Source organism: Prionailurus viverrinus, chromosome A2 (genome assembly GCF_022837055.1).
Source record: "Prionailurus viverrinus isolate Anna chromosome A2, UM_Priviv_1.0, whole genome shotgun sequence".
Taxonomy (NCBI): Eukaryota; Metazoa; Chordata; class Mammalia; order Carnivora; family Felidae; genus Prionailurus; species Prionailurus viverrinus.
The window spans coordinates 131124096-131144513 of NC_062562.1; the positions used below are offsets into that span (position 1 = coordinate 131124096).

The following is a 20418-nucleotide window of genomic DNA, read 5'->3' on the forward strand; positions in this document are numbered from 1 at the left end:
GGCAATAGCAGGCAAGACACTGGGGTAACACACAGAGGAGACTTGAAAGTAGGGATGACTATGCTGAAGGTTAGAAATGAGAGCTCAGAGGAGCGGTAAGTGGGCTGACCTCAAGAGTCTGGCCTAATGGCCGGAGGTCACTGTTGAGTCTGAGGACAAAAGAAAGCTGTGGAAGAAGGTGCACAACAAGATGTGGCCTGAGAGAGGACTCTTGAGTCTCACTATTTTTAGCGACTGATACTGGAGGTGGAGATGCAATACACGAATTCAAAGTGAGGAACGAGCAGTGGGTAATGTAAAGAAGGATGCAGGCAGATGTGCAGAGGCGAAGGCCAGTGCAGGGAGAAAACAGAGGAGGGGAACCAGTAACAAGGCAGTCCTAAGACAGCACAAGTCCTGAGTGTTGAAGATAGACTTTAGGGGGAATGAACAAAACAGAATGGAAAGACTAAGGCCAGTGAGCTAGAACAAGACAGAGCGAGAGTGGAGGCAAAAACATTTCCAAGGTGCTGGCAAAGAGAGAACAGCCTGGCACATGAGTGATTCAAGCAATCAGAGTCGGGACAGGAATGTCTGTACAAGGACTTAGACTAGCTGGTGAGGTTTTGTCTGTTCTGCAACATAAGAAAAAGAAGCCATGGAACTCACAAATTTAGAACTGGAGGCAGTCACATATTCCTGTATTTCAAATGTGATGAAGGGAAACTATCAAAAGCCTCACTATACCCTATATCAAAATATATAAAAAAGAATGTCTCTGTCTGGATATTCTTTAGCTCTGTGGTGAGAATACCACCCTATTTAATAGTTAGTGGTGAGGATATTTTAATACAATTTAGTATTCCAGGCCAATTCTGGTTTAGCCTGTTTCCCTTATTACATAATATTTGTTTTACTCTTAAAAATGTCCTGTTTGGGTGACAAATTATCCTGTCATCCTACTTATAATTCAAACCTTAACAACAGTGGTATTAGAAACTTAATTTGCAAACAAGCTAGAGAGTGAAAATTAGTGCGTTAAACACAAACTGTGTTTGGTCACAGAAGAAATGACTAATATTCATTAAAATGTGAAATGAATATAAGGAGGAGGCCAGGAAGAAACCATCTACACGGAAGTAAAGATACCTTTATCTGGGGATACTGTGCCTTTTTCTAGGAAAGCAACCAGAAACTTCTGGATGGTAAAGTAGGGCCACAGGACAACACAGGGTATCACTCTGATCTCACAGTGCTGTAGGGGATGTGGTGGGAGCATTCTGCGATGTTCGCAGCTGAGAATTTTCTGGGACTAAATTGAACCTGAAGCTTGCTGTGCTTCTTTTGAAAACACTTTCTAAACTCTTCTAAGAAACATCCAGATAAAAGCACACTGCAAACTAAGAACAAACAAAACAACATTTCGATGAAAAAACAAACATTAGGATATAAGGGGAAAAGGGGGAATAGTTTACTAACCAGAAGGCTAACTGTGCAGCCAATCTTTTTGCCATCTACCTCTCCCATTTTCATGCAGTCCCTAAAAACAAAAAGCAATAGTCAGAACTCGGAACTTCCTTCCTAGGGGAAAACACGGTTTCTTCTTTTAAAGGGGTTGGGAAAAGTACTGTCAGAGACCGGAGGCAATTTGCAAGTTGCCATTGAGTTGCCCTTGAGACAGAGGCTCTGGGGACCAGGAGAATGCCCCAGGCTGTATGATCTTAGGCGAGGTTGGAAGCTCAGACACTTCTGAGCACCAGTTTCTGCTGAGAATTTCACTTTGCAGAAGGACTATGCTCCCTCTCAATAGACAGGGTGCCCTAGGAGAAAAAGGAGTGAAGATGTGTTCTTATACACCTCCCTCCAGTGGGTTGAGAAACAGCTGGATGCCTGGCCATCAACAATGAGAATGAGGGTTCCCCTTTGTAAAAGAAAAACACCATGCTTTAACAGTTTAGATAATTTAAAAATCAAAAGATTACATCTATGAAAGATAACAGTGTGCATTTCACACACCGCCCGACTTTCATAAGAAAGCAGGACTGTACAATTCTCTGTTATACTGTCTTCAGCCTAAAATCGATGGATCTCCTGGTTCTACGGCTGAGTCTAAACACCAAAAAAGATTCCTTTACTAATGAGACTCTGAGAACCTTCTCAATTCACTAAGACTTTGAAAGAACTGTCAGCCAAAACAAAAGGGAGGAAAAAGGGGGAAAAAAATCAAAAACTTAGAACCAGCTAGTTAGAAGTCCATCACCTTATTGCACAAGGTTCTGTGGTCTGATTATCAACTCTTTGAGCGATTAACTCAAGCGGAAAGTTGACTGTATTCTAACTCTTTGATTTTCTACCTGGAGCATAGCGCATCTGGGAAACATGGGACTTCGCTTACCTGTAATCTAACAACCTTTCCATTAGACGAGTTACAGTGGCAATTAATGAAACGCCACTCTCCCTCCATGTTTCCCGCTCAATTTTCTTTAGTAGACTGGAAAAGAAAGAACCCAGGGCATTTTCAACATTTATTTTTATCAGTCACCATGACAACCATTTTACTTTCATCAGTACCTTAAATGCCTTAGCAACCACTGCAACATCTCACAAGTAGCACGATTTGCAAACAATGTCTTACCTAGGATAGGGACCAAATAGTGGAATTCTAATCCAGGAAGCATTGACAAAGCAAATTGATTTTCAGATTATCCAAGTCATAAAATACGAACACATGCATATAATCATATTTTCAAAATATACAAGCACCTCACAGATCAAAGACATTTCCCTCTAGCTTCTTTCTTACACTAACAGAGGCTTGAGCCTTACCACAGCAAATAACACTATGAAAAGCGAAAACAGGAGTACCTCTAAGTTTCCTTTAAAATAAGATCTTGGTTTATTCACATAAGAATGTTTTCCTACCTCTCAGTGGAATGCATCTTCATCCAGGCAATTTTACTGCAATGCAACTGCTAGAGGAAAATCCTTGTACAGACGGTATGACGTTTTGCGTTTTTTCCCTTCCCTTCACATTTGCCCACTCAATACATATTGTACTATCTGTGCACTCACTCAACAGTTTCATTCATTTTGTCATTAATCACAGAGGATTGTCTATGTGGTAGTTACAGCAGATCGATGACAAGTGCCAAACCTCATCTCTCCTCCTACATTTCCCCTAATCTTAAGCACCTTGGAGCACAGGCACTATGTAAACACAAAATAATAATAATAATCACAATAATTAGGATAGGTTTGACTTTCACTCCTGCCCCTTGGCAAATTAAGCACACACTTGGCAAAGGCTTTATGACTGAACTTCCCCCAAAAGATAAAAGTAAGAACATAGGCATGGCAACGTGAGGATCATTCCCTTCCCCTCCGAATTTAATGATCATTTCTGTCTAAAAAATCTTGTTTCCCTTTCATCTTGGTTTCAGGAATAACTGAGAGAGAAAACATTTCTCACAAGTGCAATCTAACCCAATCACATATTGTGCTTAGAGGAAAAATAAATGTTAAAGAAAAAAGCTATTCTGCCAAAGCCTGCTTGCTTGCTTGCTTTTTCTTTCCTTCCTTCCTTCCTTTCCTTTCCTCTCCTCTCCTCTCCTTTCCCTTCCTTCTTTCCTTCCTTCCTTCCTTCCTTCCTTCCTTCCTTCCTTCCTTCCTTCCCTCCCTCCATCCCTTCCCTTCCCTTCCTTCCTTCCTATGCTATGTTGTCTCTCAATTTTCCTTCCCCCTTCTTGCTATTGCCATTCCAGTGCCCAGCCTTCTGTCTTGTCTTCTCATCTGTTGCCTGTTCAGCCCTGACCATTTGTTTTTCTGGTTTATTCTGAACTGCTTCCTAGATTAAGTTGGGGGAGGGAGGAAGAGAAGTAGCACATGAAGGGATGGAGCCTGTCCTCACTAATCCCCAGGAAAGGTCCCTAGTTTGTTTAAAATGTGTTTTCTTTAAAAACCAAACCAAACCAAACCAAACCAAAACAAAACAAAAAAAAAAAACCCCAAAAAACAAAACAAAATAACCTCTGAACAGCACCTGCCTGTTTTGAGCTTAAATGCCAAACTGGTATTGAACCAAGTAGTCAAATGAATGCCAAAGTAATGCAGGATGATGTAGAAATTTCCCCAAGTGACAGCCCACACCTCATATACTTTACAGGCTGAAAAACAACTCAAGTTAAGTAATAATCCTAAAAATACATAGAGACTTCTTTTGTGGGCATGAATTTCATTAATTTGCACAGCCTCTTGATGCAGTGAGAACTCAGAGCTACATAACCCTCTTGTAAGAAGAGGCACAGCCCTGCAGATCCCACTCCCTTGACTAATTCCAGACCCAGAGGTTAGAACCAAGCCTAGAACCTAATTCATCTGCAGCCAGCCTTGTTCTTTCTGTCCAGAAGCTTGTTCTCCCAGTTTACCTGATACAAACTGAGAAGGAGCACCTATCAGCAAGAAGAGACGAGTCTTTCTAGATAACTTGGGTGAGACTGGGTATTTTTATTTGGTCTATAATCATGCACATGGGCCCATGTTGAGTATACAGGGGAGTCCTCTGATAACAGTGAAGGGTGTTTTTTTTTTTATTGCTAATTGATAGGCAATGCGCCTTCATAACACTGGAGAGCACAATAGACCACAGTCCTGTAGGATGACATTATGCTCAATAGGCACTTACCCTATGAGAGAACATCAACAGGGGAGGTAGGATTTGACCCTAAATCTACTTCTCTATCATAATGCAATGGTATAGAGGCCATCAAGCCTACATAAAACATCTGTGTCTGTCCACGCTCTTCTTTTAAAAAATTTTTTTAAATGTTTATTTATTTTTGAGAGAGAGAGACAGAGTGTGAGCAGGGGAGGGGCAGAGAGAGAGAGAGACACACAGAATCCAAAGCAGGCTCCAGGCTCCGAGCTTCCAGCACAAAGCCCAATGTGGGGCTTGAACTCACAAACTGAGAGATCATGACCTGAGCCAAAGTCGGATGCTTAACCAACTGAGCCACCCAGGCGCCCCTGTCCACACTCTTCTTAACCCAAAGTGTTAGATGCCTAAAATATGTATTGCATAGCTAATGCTCTGTCTCTAAACTAAAATTAAACTAAAACTAAATCACTAAATAAAGACCCTCAAAGAATCTGGAGACTTATTTAATTATTTAGAGCAACATATGAGGAAGAAGTGAGAGTGATGGTATCTCTTCTGGAAACCCTACTGTGCACTCCTACAGCATAGTCACTGCAGTGCCCCCAGCCCTAGCAGAGTACCCGGCACAGGGAGGTGCTCGATAAATGAAACCCAATGGGTGAACCAAGTGGAGCCAAGGGAATTAGAATTTAGTTCTGATACTCTATTCGGGATATATCACTATTGGTGTCTATGTCCTACAATTTCAGCATTATCAAAAATAATAAATCCTGACTCCTACTTATTTCAAAAAAATGTAGTATGGGTAAATGAAGATAACGTTAGGGTTGATGAAAGGCAAAGTGAGCTCTTGGGAAGGAAACTGCTACACAAAGGTCAAGTCTCCTTCTAAGGAGGCTATCTGGGCAACTATTACATTTTAAGGAAGCAGTGAGCTACATTCAGCTTCCGAGCAAATTTTATGAAGTTTCAGATATGAATTACAGAGAGCAAATGAGAGCCTGTATCATTATGTTCCTAATTCATAACGTGTGCAGTGACTCAAGGTGCTTATACTAAGTCTTTGTGATTTCTATTGCCAAAAAAGCATTTTATTGTTTCCTGAAATACAGCTAGATTTTCACTTTCTTTTCTGAGCTCAGGTGGTAATGATATTTAATTATTACTTTTAAATTTTATTTAATCCCAATATGCTGAATATAAAGGCATGAAAGAAAAATATTTATAGCAACATTTCTAATAATGTGCTAAAAATCATAAAAGAGAAATAATCTCCATTGAATGAATCAGGCACCTTGAAACAGTCCTAACTATAGACGCTTAATATATTAATTACTAGTTTGATTCTAATGTCAAGGTACATCTTCTATTTCAAAGCTACATTTATACACAAGCAATCCAAATTGCATGCTATAGGCCTTTATTAAAGTAGATAAGAGGCACTATAAAATGATGTATTTATTAATCTTGTGAATTTATTATACATAATTAATCACAAATCTCAAGAGATTCATTTCACTTACTGCTTTCTCATTTTAGTTCTTTGTTCAAACCAAGGACTAGTAACCGAAATGAGAGCAGTTTTCAAAGGCAATTTATTACACTGGATGAGGTTTTAATCAGAATTCTTGCTAAACTCCAGCTGTCATGAAATACAGACGTTTTGTACACTAGAATGAATGAGGGCTTGGTGAATAATTACTAAAAGTTCCAGTTTAATTACAGTATCAGAAGAAAATGGTTTTGTTTAGGAATCAGCAGAAAGAATATATTTTATCATCACCCACCACCATCCTAGGAAATCTGTATACCCCTTCTTGGTTTTTCCTTTGAATGTAATTTTCTTAAAAGCTTCAGGGATGATTTTCAATCAGGCAAGTTTAAATCTATCAGTCACTAATAATACTTTGTAAACCTGTATACTAATATATCTACTTTTCTAAATTAATCATAAGATGAATTATACAACTTGGCATTTGGCTATCAGTTTTAAAGCATTAATAGTTTTTTTTTTTTTTAAAGTAGGCTTCATGCCTAGTGCAGAACCCAATGTGGGGCTTGACCTCACAAACCTGAGATCAAGACCTGAGCTGAAATCAAGACGCTTAACCGAATGAGCCACCTAGGTGCCCCAAAAGCATTAATAGTTTTACGTGACACTTAGGCACAAATACAAGTAAGAGTATATTTTGTAATAGAAAAGGTATCTCTGAATTATTTTTGCACTTCTGAAAGAAGTGCAAACATTCTCCAAGCACAATGAGGTAGTCCTTCCTTCAAATAGAAGCACTTTATCAATATCCTAGGACTGAAAATGACTGAGATCCACAGAAAATGTAGAGAAAACAAGTGTTAGAATTAAACTCCTAAAATACTAAAACACTCTCACATATCCTCTCTGGTCATCTCACACAGTGGATGAAACCTTGGTATAAGCAATTCATCCTGCACTTGGTCACATTCTGCCCTTCTGTCCATAAGGACAACTTCAAAGTCTCCTTATAGCACTCTTGTGGTATTTAGCCTCCATTCAAATCCAAATTAGAGAATTTACTAAAAATGACTTGCTTCTGTGATATTCTAATAAGAAACATTCAGAAAGCAATTAATAATGGTGGGTGAGCAATGGGTATCGATGAATTAAATCAAGTATTGAAAAACATGCCAACTATGTTAGTTTCGCCAACAACAAATCAGCCAAGGATATCTTGCTTTGGAAAGCATTGCACAGGAACCCGAGAATCACACCATTTCCCACGCCCCGCCCCTCCCACCACCCCCACCGTTAACCCTACTTAAAATCATTATCTTGCAGCCTGGTTTTAATTCTGGGGCTTGAAAAGAGTGAGATTTGTTACATAACACATGTGACCTGACCTCATCAGAGATTAAAATAAGGAGACGTGTCTAATCATCAACACAATAAGATCCATTTGCCAGAGTTTGGCAATTATCCTTTATTTCACACTCCACAAAGACAAAGCATTCCTGCGAGACCCAAGCTGTCTTTGCAGCTCTCAGCCGCTAAGCACGGACACAAAATCCTCTGGATGGAATCAACATGAGATAAACATATTACTCACATACTGTTGAAGAGCTCACGGTATGTTTCATCACCTTTGCCTTCTGACATCAGGCTGTCCAGTTTGTCAATTAGCTTAGCTTCCACCTGAAACATACCCAAATATTACTCCCTTTCTTTCCCTTCACAAAATGGGATTTCTAGGCAAACTGAAACATACTCAAGTCTGCAAGGGAAAAGGCAGCAAATTTTGTGAAAGCAATGTTATCATAAGCTGCGGTTAATAGCAGATGTCCCCTTGGAATTCTAGGGGCTAATTTAGATAGAGTAGCACAACTTCAAACTCCCGGCAGGGTAGCGTTTGCTGCCACCAAAGACATCTATCTATTTGTTGACTCAAACACAAATGCTTGCAGCCCCGCTTAAACATGTGAATTTTTTTAAGAGCTATAAAAACTGGCAAGTCCTACTTATTTATTTATTTAAAAAAAAATCACTATATGTGTAAGAACATTAGCAGAGTAACATACCCACAGACGTTAATTTAAATCTTTGATGTGTTTCATGTTTTTTTTTCTTTCTCAAAACAGTTCGAGGTTGCCCTAAATCTCTCTGCTCAAGATGAGAACTTGCCTTATCCATGTACAGATGGTAGATCCATAGAAATATTCTAAGTCAGCAATAAGCTACATGAGAGAGAAAGGACATATTTCCTGACAAACTGTAGTCAAAACATTTATATCTTCGAGAATGTAAATCCTTTAGGCCTTGAGTATCAGAAAAAGCAGAAATAGCCCCTTCATCTGTCTGAGGCAGCAGAGACAGAAAATGAAACACCCCTGCATGGCCAGAGAGAGGTAAGCAATGACAGATTGGGAGGGATATGTGACATTGTCAAAGGACTAAGCTCAGTTATTCCTTTGAATCAAATTCTAATAAGGGTATGAAGACAAAAGGAAAGGACAGTGGGGTCCCCCCCCCACGAGAACAATTTTAAAATAGCCTTTTGTTCAGTGATTAGCTTTCTTGAAAAGAAACGTAGATATGGATACAGGAGAAAGCCATGCTTCTGGCAGTGGGAGGGTGCTGCGTATGCATTCAGCTTGCTCAGACCCTTGACAATCATTTCTAAAATTTGAGAGAGGCTTCACTGGGAGAAGCATGAAGGGGGCGCCAGATCCTTCACACAGGTGAGCGTGTACAAGTTAGTGCGGGACAGCGCCGACAGAAGGGAAGTCTACCATCTCTAACTTGAGTAACCTGGCATGGCAAATCAGCTGATGTCTTACATGATCTGATTTTGTAATAAAAACATCTATTCTTTCCAAAACTGGAGCAGACCTAGCAGAACCTAGTCAACGAGAAATGATAGGCTCGTCTCTTCAGAATCTCCTTTGCAAGAATTTCCACTGCCTTCCTGTTTAAATTAATTCTCAATGCTTCAAGCAAAAAGCAATAAAACATTCTGTGCACCAAATGATCAAAACTAAGCCATTCACCAAATGCAATGTGTGAACCACTGAGAGGCCAATGATTTTAAGAATCGTTAACCTTCCAATTCCTCTGTGTTGTGGCCAACTGGGAACAAAAAGAATCTCTGCCAGCTCTTTAACAAAGACTTGGAAGTTGCAGAATTTTTCAGCTGAAAGGGATTTTAGGGCTTCCACAGGGGCTTGGGGGAACACGAACTGGAGAGGTGACCAAGGCCATATGAACGGGAGAAGGCAGGCAAGGTTGGAATCTAGGCCCCTTGAAAGCCTGTTCGATACTTATTTTCCCAGCTCAGAGTGGAATCTGGTAGCCCAGAGAAGTTCAAGCAGAACTGAGACTCTTTCAACTGTTCTGAGAAGCGCGTCCACCTACCTGTTTAAAATTGCCGGTCCGTCTCTGCTCCCAGTCCATCATGTCATGAAAAATAGGAATCATGACATTCCGGAGATCTGGCTGTGGTATCAAGGTCACTTCCAGGAAAGGGCCAATCAAGGCAGGGATAAAATGAAGCTTGTGCTCTCCTAAATTGAATCAAACATTCAAGTTTCAGTATATCAATCTTAAGAAGATTTCAGAAAATTTATATTATTCAATTTATTTAAAATGATTGCTAGGAGTACATGCAATTAGAGTTGTCTCTCCAGGCAAGAATATATTTCCCTAAGCAGATATATAAACAGTAAATTTCCATATGTTGATTAATATTTCTCCATCATTTTATATTAAAAAACTAGGGATTTACTTTTTCACAGTTAAAAAAAGCTGTAAGATACCATTAAAAATTACACCACAAATTAAAAATGATGAACTAAAATGACACCAAAAGTTAAATCATCAGGAATTGGTTATGTATACTATTATATAGTCACACATTGAATTTTTTATGCAGTCACTAAAAATGAGGGTTAGGAAGGATAACAGGCCATTTCTCAATGCAATTAACCGAAAAAGCAAGGCATAGGGTGCCTAGGTGGCTCAATCAGTTAAGTGTCCGACTTCAGCTTGGGTCATGATCTCAGGGCTCGTGAGTTCAAGCCCTGCATCAGGCTCTGTGCTGATGGCTCAGGAGTCGGCTTCCGATTCTCTGTCTCTCTGCCCCCTCCCTGCTCGCTCGCTCTCTCTCTCACAAAAATAAATGAATGTTAAAAAATTTTTAAAAAGAAAAAGCAAGGTAAAATACAGTATGGATGGGTACTTCCTTCGTTAAAAAGACGAAACATGTGTGTGTGTGTGTGTGTGTGTGTGTGTGTGTGTGTGTGTGTATGTAGTGGTAAGTAGTCAAGAAGATTTATCCCCTAATGTTAACCACAAAGGTTATTATCTCTGGGTGGTTAAAATAATAGGCACTTTTTATATATGAAAAAAGTGGTCCATGCATCATATAATTTTTCTTATGTTTTTAAACATAATAAACACACAGCCTAAACAAAAAAGTAAATGGTAGTTCAAAAAAAAAAAGAATGTAACAATTTTCTAAAAAGATTACAGTGTAACGACAGTGAACTCAAAATGGTATAATTACCAAAGTACACAAAGGTATGGTACTGATACTTCCGAGGAAAGGAAGGTAGAGGGTGGGGTGGACACAGATGATTTCATCTAGCAAATGAGTGTTGACTTCAGTTCATTACACTAATCATCTATGTTAAATCTCAGAGTTTCATTTTGATAATAAGCACTAACTTTTAGCATCTGAAGCATGTGACACTGAAAGCAATCATTTAATAAAACCCATAGAACAGGTTAGGAAGCCAAGCAGAAGGGAGCTGGCTTCATGCAAGAAGATAGTTTCGCCTTATTCTTTTCTACCTTTGGTCTTTTTTTATGCAAGAGTCAAATATACACAAATTCATACCATTCAGAGTTACTTGCACATTTTGGAGTTACATACCTTTGCATTAATTATCATTTTCTCTATTTTGTTTTCTGAACTAGAAGGCATGAGTGTGGCCGAAGAGCTTGGATATATATAAATCCGGGGTGCAAATATGGACTTTAAATTTATATTGGCTTTAGAGGGGTTTTTAAAAGAAAATGAAAGGAAACATTTGGAGATTGGGGGGGGGGGGAATGATGGATGAGATCAAAGACAGGCAAACCCAAGCAGGTGTTTGTAAAGTCACTGTGTTTTGCGATTGGAAGGTGCCTAGAAACAGTTCAGCAATCTTCACCATGTGGCTCCCCATCCCTTTTCCTCCATGCTAGGGACATTAGCAGGACACAAGCCACACCCCCCAGCCTATCTGAAAGTTCCTATCCTTTCCAACACTGAAACCACACAGTCTTTTCCTTTCTCTTTCAGGTTTCATTAAAAGTAATTTGTTTCTCACCATCTCTTAATTACTTATTCATACCCATTATGTGTGAGGAATAAACTTGGCTTATAATTCCTTTTGCTCTCCTACCTTTCTTTGTGATCCAGGTACCATTTTATCTTTCCCAAGGCACTCCTTAGTTCTCCTCATTCAAGCAAGAACACCTCGTTCTTATTCATCAGAAGAAACTTCCTTATTAATCTAACCTTGTACACTTTCCTCCAAAAGAATGAGTCCTTTCAAGACTGAACAAGCTCACTGTGGCAGAATATAGAGAAGTGTCAATCCCTAGTTCTTCTCCCTGTATCTCCCCCATCCTCCCAATACACACATTTCAAGCAGGGAACTAGCTGCCAGCTTTTGGGATTGCTTTCCTCAGTTATTTTTATCAGGGCAGAAAGCAGAAGCAACCTGAACTCAAAAACTCATACTGTCATTTGGAAAAGCCTAACCTACTCAATGCTTATTCAAGATATTCTGGCAAAAGAGGGGAAGAAAGAGAAACAGGGAAGGAGACTTCCAGCCCATCCTGAGATTAGCAGGCCTTACACCCATTCCATGACTCTGCCCCTAGGGGATGGCCTCAGAGGTTCCAGGTCTACCATGGATGCTATACCCTCACAGAGCCATGGACTGAAGGGACCATATATGCATCATGTAACCAATAACCAGGAGGGCTTCCCCACGGTTTTGAGACTGTGTAAGACACCAAATCTTTGCACAGCCTTTGAGTATGTGTGGAGGAGAGGTAATAGAAGTGGCAAGAAAGACAAAATAAAACTGAATTCCCTGCTAGCCCGAATAGTCCTCCCTGGCTTGGTGAAATGAGATTCAGAGCTGCAACATTATCATCTTCCTTTTTAATCTTTCCTGGGCCTGGCATCCTTTGGCCCTCTCTAATCAAGAACAGCATTAGCATGCACTTATTTATCACTGTTTGCCCGAGTATTTTTGAATCTCCTTTTAAAAAAAAAGTCTTCTATTTATAGACATTTTACAACCTGATTTGCTTCTTTGAAAAATTTTTTACTATGCATTGTTTGTTGACAGATGATGACCACATTTATCCTGGGGAGCACTGAGTAATGTACAGAATTGCTGAATCACTATGCTGTATACCTGAAGCTACCATGACTATATGTTAATTATACTTCAATAAAACATTGTTTACTATGAAAAAACTTAAATATACATAAAATTATAAAGAATAGTAAAGCAAATCCCCACATACACATCATCTAGCTTCAACAATTACCTACATGTAAAAGAAACTTGTTTTCAATGTTTATTTGAGAGATGGTGAGAGACAGAGCATAAGTGGAGGAGTGGCAGAGAGAGAGAGGGAGACACAGAATCTGAAGCAGGCTTTAGACTCTGAGCTATCAGCACAGAGCCTGACGCAGGGTTCGAACCATGAACTGTGAGATCATGCCCTGAGCTGAAGTCGGACGTTTAACCGACTGAGCCACCCAGGTACTCCATACAATTATCTACATTTTTGCCAATCCTGTTTCGTCTATCACCGCAACTATTTTCCCCCCTCTAGGGTACTTTAAAGCAAGTCTGAGATATATCATTCTACTTGTATGCAAATCAGTAAGCATCTTTAAGGTAGGACATTATTATTTACACACACACACACACACACACACACACACACACACACAGAATTACAATGCCTTTACCACACCTAACAAAGGCAAACAATAATTCCTTAATCTAAAACTCAGCCTAAATTAAACTTTCTCTGATGGTCCTAAAACATGTCATTTATAGTTGGCTTCTTCTAATCACAATCCAACTAAGTCCATACAGTCTATTTTGTAGCCTGATTTTCTACTGACAGTAGACAGGCCACACCTACATTTAAATCACTACACAGGAATGCATGAAAGTAGCCTTATTTGCTGAAAACATAGTCTGGGAACACAGACCCTATGCAAACCTGAACAGGCTCTCCACTATAGTAAACCTAATTCCTCCCCAATCAGCAAAGCAAAATTTTGAGCTATGTATGACAACAGCAAAATAAACTTTATTTAAATGATTTCTTTTTAAACTGAAGATTTAGTATACTTTCCCCATCTCTAATTGTCAGCCACATGGTCTTGTTTTGAAGTATTTAGGGCATCTGCTACTTGGGCTGCTGGAGTTTTATATTTATGGGCACAGAACAGCCTGTTAGGGAAGTATTGATTTTTCTACAGCAGTTACAAGACGCTGTGTTTGCAAATGTGGAAAAAAGAGCCCACTTTATATTTAGTAAGAATGTTAGTTCAACTAAAAATAGCAAGAAACAACTTAACCTTGAAGCATGATGAATGTCAAAGGTGGGACACAGTAGTCAAGACTAGCTTCTTTCTTTGTAGACTATTCTTGTAAGTATAGTGCTAATGTATAAAATTGGGGGGCGGGGATTTATGCCTTCCCCCTTCTCTTTCCCCTTGTCTTGACAGAACATTTTTAGTCCTTCCACTTGAAAATGAACACATTTAAGAAAAGGTATTCGCTTTTCACTACTTGGTCTTTACTCTTCAAAAGTATTTTATCAAAACCACAGGGAGATACCACCTCACACACCTTAGGATGGCTATTCTAAAAAAGACAGAGAGAAAAAGAGAGAAAAGAACAAGCGTTGGCAAGGATGTGGAGACAATGGAACTCATGTGTACTGTTAGTGGGAATGTAAAATAGTACAGTCACTGTGGAATACAGTATGGCATTTCCTCAAAAAATTAAACCTATAATCGCTATATGGTCCATTGTTCATAGGTAAATCTAGGGATATAATGATCAGATTCGGAAATCGTACAGCTTTGTGCTTAAAAGCAGACAAAATTACATGTGCCCTTTATTCCTTGTCCTCAACAGAATGGAAGAACCAACTTGTTCCTAGCATATGAAAGAGTTTCCACACTTCTAGGTAAATATTAATGACCAAAATCTGATTGAAAAATATTGTTCAGGGGTGCCTGGGTGGCTCAGCTGGTTGAACATGTGACTCTTGATTTGGGCTCAGGTCATGATCCCAGGGTCATGAGATCAAGCCCCTCATCAGGCTCCACGTTCAGCATGGAGCCTGCTTAAGATTGTCTCTTTTCATCCCTCTCCCCAGCTCTCCCTCTGTCTAAAATAATAATAATAATAATAATAATAATAATAATAATAATAATAATAAAAATTGTTCAGTAAAATTTTGTTTCTGTATTAGACTAACTGGGTAGTTTCAAATGGCCAAAAATGTATTAATTACTCTGAGTATTATTTCCTTTCTGCAATTTACTTTCTAATAGTTAGCGTTTTTTATATCTACTAAAAACTACTGAGGATCTTGATTTATAAAATCATAAAGCTTACTTGCTTTACTAAAACATGGTGATTGGTTTTTATCAAGATTTTTCTTGTCTCACAGAAACTGGACAAAAGGTTTAAAATGTAACATTTTAAAACTAAGCTCTGTATAGACATGGACCATTTTTGTTATATCTCTCCAAATAACTTGCACATAGCCAGGGCTTTATGAATTATGTTACATTGAATTTGTTGGCCTGTTCCATTAAGAAATGGACATCTATAATTATCTGAATAAAATCTTTAGCATTCTAAACACTCAATGTGACATCTTCCATAAACCAAATTGTAATAAATATATTTTCAGATTCCTAAGTAACAAGCTGAATTAAGGTCTCTAAGGGGTGTTAAAATAGCACTCCAAATCCTTTTTTTCTTATCATTTTTCTTATCATTTTGTAAAAATTCATGTCGCAAGAGAGGCTTTAACACTTCTAAACATTTCCCAAGTCTAGTTGTTGTACAATAGCAGTGATCTTTAAAATTCACCTTATGTTTTGGAAGTCTTAGAAAAGTCAGGACACAACTCCAGGGAAATAATACAAAAACAAAGGAATGAGGTGAAAATTTACCCTCATCTTGTATTTGAACTATGTCATGCTGGGAATTTGTATTGAGTATAATGAGCCTTTTCTAACAGACTGCTAGAACTAAGCTAGAGCTAGTCTTTAGGGCTGGGAAAACAAAGAAAGGGGATAGTATCTAAAGCAGTGCTTTCCAATCCTTAGTCAAGAATCATCTGGATAACCTATTAAAACACAGTTGTGTCCACTCCCAGTGATTCTGTTTCAGTAGGTCTGGGGTGGAGCCAGGTCATTTGCATCTCTCACAAGCTCCCAGTGATGCTGCTGGGGCTCCAGGTCCATTTTACCGATGTTCTAAAGACTACTGACATGATCATGTGTTGGGGGGATCCATATGTTCCAGAGATTTTCCACATTGTCTATATTTTTGAGCGAAACAAAGAAATAATTTAACACAAAAACCAGAGAGGTAGAAATATTTTTGTTTTAAGGACAAAATAGCTGGGGAAAGTTTATCAAGTATATCATGAGATCATTAGGGAGACTAAAGGCACCAGATTTATTTAACAAGCCCATGGTCATGGCCCTAAGTGCATAGCTATCCTGGCTTGAGTAAAGATTTATGTGGAAACAACCACATAACCATTAGCAAGGCTAATATTCATCTAAAAGGGAAATCTGCCATGTTTTCTAACATTCTGGTAACTCAAACGAATCTGTCCTGGTTTTATCATTTGAGCTCTGACAAGGATTTAATCAACCACAACAGCATTCCAATGCAGCATTCTTTGGAAAACATCTTGTTAAATTAATGCCAAATGCAATATGGGCAGTACAGGGCTTTATCTGCTTTTGAAAAACACCACAAAGAATTAACAAAACATAAAGACTGAGAGGGGTACTCATCAAGTAAGACAAACTGATGCTATTTTTGAGCTGAATCTAAAGATACATCCTAGACTTCTTCTAGCTGGCCTTAGACAGGTGGAGATTGCTTTCAAGATGCTAACTCACTTATTTGCTGAAATTACCAGCAAGCACTGAACAGGGGCTCAATTATATTTAACAAGGCTTCCTCAAATTGCTATGAATATCACTATGTATATATACAGATCCTGGTCAAAAATCATTCTGTCACATGAAGTAAAATGATAATGGTTCTATTTTCATTTACAGAAAACAAATCCTGCCATTTCCAAGTTGTGCTTGGATGAGCCCAAAAGATACTTTTAGATCATTACATATTCAATTCAAATAAGCCCATCACTTTAATGAATTGCAAGGAGAAATTTACAATGCAGTAATAGTAAATGAATACTATAAACTTGCACAATTAGCATACAAAATTAAATAAGTTGGATCTCTATAAAGAAACCATATGCCAATGAGATCATAAAACAATTTATTTTCCAAATATTATTCTTTTCCATGCAACCAGGTCAGGGTCAACAATTTACTATAGTAATACGCTCTATCTGCTGTGTCATTAACAAAACGGAATCTAATAGTATCTTAGCAACTGCAGATGCTTTAAAATCCTTCGGCTATACTCTTTATGATATAGATCCATGCTGTCAAGTTTTTAAGAGTACTGGTGCACAAGCCAATGCTTCATCAAGTTAATTCTAAATTTGTTATGATTCATAGCCTCAATTCAGAGTTCTAGAAATTTTGAGTTGTTACAATCCCAAATTCTGAAAGATTAGCTCATTGCTAAAAATGTATTATTGGAGCATTGGTAGATTATAAAATTTATCGTTCATGAATAATGAAACACACAAAGGTAAGTTGATTTTTCAGACAGGTACCAATTTAAAAAATTAGTTATAACCATATTCAATTCCAAAATATCAATTACTCTCTATGATAACTATTGATATAGACACTTGGTTTCAAATGCCATCATTGGTAAATTGTCCTTCATTTGCACACTTAAAAGTACAGTGATCAACTACAATGGAGGTGGCTTCTCTTTCCATTACTTACCTAGGTTTTGCCACATACTGAAAATTTCACAACCCATTGTGACGCGCATGTCACCATACCTGAAATAAAACAAAAAGCAAACCTGATACAAAGCCTTCAGAACAAAAGGTATTTGTGTCTCTTTAAGATATAAACTATCAATGTGAATTAAAAGACACTATGTTGGGGGGTGGCTGGCTGGCTCAGCTGGTGAAGCATGTGACTCTTGATCTCGGTGTTGTGAGTTCAAGCCCCATGTTGAGTATGGAGATTACTTAAAAAATAAAATCTTAAAAAAATAAAAATAAAAGACACAATGTTTTTTGTTTGTTTTAAAGTTTATTTATTTTGAGAGAAAGAAAGAGAGACAGGGTATTTGAGCAGGTGAGGGGCAGAGAGAGAGAATCCCAAGTAGGTTCCACACTGCCAGCACAGAGCCTCACACAGGGTTCAAACCCACAAAATGTGAGATCATGACCTGAGCTGAAGTTAAGAGTCAGACACTTAACTGACTGAGCCACCCAGGTGCCCCAAAGACACTGTGTTTTTAATTAAAGATGTTTAATGTAGGTGTCGTAATGCTTCTAATGTAAATTCTTGTATAAATCCTTTAATAAAAAAGATCTATCCCCTAATTTATTTGATTCTTTTTTTAATTTTTAATTTTATTTATTCCCCACTTTATTACTCTTTTAATAAATATGTAAGGTAAATGTCATTATTTTCAATAAACATTTTTCTTGATTTCACCTATATTTTTAGACATTTCTTTAACCTACACTTTTTTTTTTTTAATTTAAATCCAAGTTGGTTAACCTATCATCTACTAATGATTTCAGGAACAGAATTTAGTGACTCATCACTTACATATAACACCCAGTGTTCATCCCAACAAGTGTCTCCTCAATGCCCCTCTTTCACTTGCCCATACCCCCACCCCCCTCAACACCCCACCAGCAACCCTCTGTTTATTCTCTGTATTTAAGAGTCTTTTATGGTCTGTCTCCCTCTCTGTTTTTATATTATTTTTGCTTCCCTTCCCTTATGTTCATCTGTTTTGTATCTTAAATTCCACATGAGTGAAATCATATGATATCTGTCTTTCTCTGACTGACTTCTTTCCCTTAGAACAATAAATACACTGTAGTTCCATCCATGTTGTTACAAATAGCAAGATCTAATTCTTCTTGATTGTGGAGTAAAATTCCAATATATATGTATATACCACACCTTCTTTATCCATTTATCAGCCGATGGAGATTTGGGCTCTTTCCATACTTTGGCTATTATTGATAGCACTGCAATAAACATTGGGGTGCATGTGCCCCCTCAAATCAGCATTTTTGTATCCTTTGGACAAATACCTAGTATTTGCTTCTATAGTACACTGATTCCTGAAAGACTGAGGACAGTAAGTAAGTTCAAAATTTCCAGAAAAGACTGATTCTTGTCCTCTTGTTCATTGCCTCTCCATTGTTGTTTCCAGTTATGGACATGATTTAAGAATCACTTGAACTAAACACCCTTTTAAAGGCACAACATTTGATTTGCCTCATAATTGCACCCAGTGATACACTACTACTTACTTTTCTAACACCTTTTTCTTTTTGGAAGGTGTGAACATCTCTAACTGTAGACACAATTGGTTTATAAAAATGACTGCGAGGTAAAAGTAGGAATCCCAAATCTAGAACGAGAACAAAATATTTAAATACTATAGTGTTACAAAAATATGTACAGGTTAAGCGACATTATATCTTTGCTTTGCTTCAACAGTGGTAAGGAATGTGGGCATAGTTGAAATCAGATTGACCCTGTGTTGATAATAGTTGAAGCTGGATATGGGTATATGGGGGTTCATTACACTACTCTCTCTACTTGTATATATGCTTGAAATTTGCTGGAACAAAGAAGTAAAGCAAATAAACACTATCTATCTATACACTGTGCCAATGCCGTATCCTAGGTTTCATAAGCTCTCTGGTATATGTTAAATGGTAGGTGTTTCGTTTCTCTTATATGTCTGAGTATCTCCACGGAAGCTGCGGTATAAGTTGGGTTACTTTATTCCTGTAAGAATTCATTTTTGGAACTCCTTTTAATGGAGAATTAAAAAAAAAAAAGGCGTACACTTCTCTGGATATGCTAACAACTTTAAATTCAGACAGTATATAAAAATTCCCTGCCCAGACAAATCTTTGTCTAAGTTTTCTTACATTAAAAACAGCATCAGAATGAGATCAGAATAAAATTCCCCAAAATAAACTTAACCCAAACACATGACATAACGAAAGGACACTACTTCTCCACTGACACCAAGTACAATTAGAAATAAGTAGGAGAAACACTATAAATATCTTTTATATATAAAGAGCTCTTACAAACAAAAAAGAATATGATAAAACTAAGCAAAATAATGAACAAAAGTCAAGAACAGATGCTTCACAAAATATTAATTTAGTCGATAATTCCAGGTTGGCATACATATAAGCAATCAAATATAACTGGTACAACCTTTAACTCAACAATTCCACTTACAGATGTTTATCCAAAAACAAAAAACAAAAAAACAAAACTAGAGACATACACCACGTTTGATTGTGTAAGAAGGTACATAGAGAAATTTATAAGAATAAAATAGCAGAAACAACTTGAGTATTAAAAAGGAGTGTTGTGGGCACCTGGGTGGCTCAGTTGGCTGATTGCCTGACCTTGGCTCAGGTCATGATCTCACAATTCGTGAGCTCAAGCCCTGCATCAGGCTCTGTGCTAACAGCTTGGAGACTTGAGCCTGCTTCAGACCCTGTGTCTCCCTCTCTCTCTGCCTCTCCCCCACTCATGTTCTGTCTCTCTCTCTGTCTCTCTCTCTGTCTCTCTCTCTCAAAAATAAACAAACATAAAAAAAGGTAGAGCTGTGATCATGATATTTTGATCTATTTATTATTGTATGATATGATATAAAGATATATTAGGCAACCTTTCAATTCCAAAGGTCTTTACTGCATTTGTGGTTTTTAAAACACCTTGTAATTATCCAAATGTGGACCTTTTCTTAAATGTTTAATATGAAAAATGTTAATTAGAAAGAATAAGAAATAAAGATGCCAAAAATATAAA

General features: G+C 37.9%; 1 protein-coding gene across 2 annotated transcripts in view; it reads right to left on the bottom strand.

Annotated features, from left to right (window-relative positions):
* The window catches only part of DOCK4 (dedicator of cytokinesis 4), a 432507-nt gene that overhangs the window by 51059 nt on the left and 361030 nt on the right, over positions 1-20418 (bottom strand). For both annotated transcript variants that reach the window (XM_047849499.1, XM_047849498.1), the window contains exons 29-34: positions 18888-18988; positions 17323-17381; positions 9519-9667; positions 7717-7802; positions 2375-2470; positions 1459-1519 (exon numbers count right to left, since the gene is read on the bottom strand). In XM_047849499.1, the coding sequence (XP_047705455.1) occupies positions 1459-1519; positions 2375-2470; positions 7717-7802; positions 9519-9667; positions 17323-17381; positions 18888-18988 (552 nt within the window). The remainder of the gene's footprint in view (positions 1-1458; positions 1520-2374; positions 2471-7716; positions 7803-9518; positions 9668-17322; positions 17382-18887; positions 18989-20418) is intronic.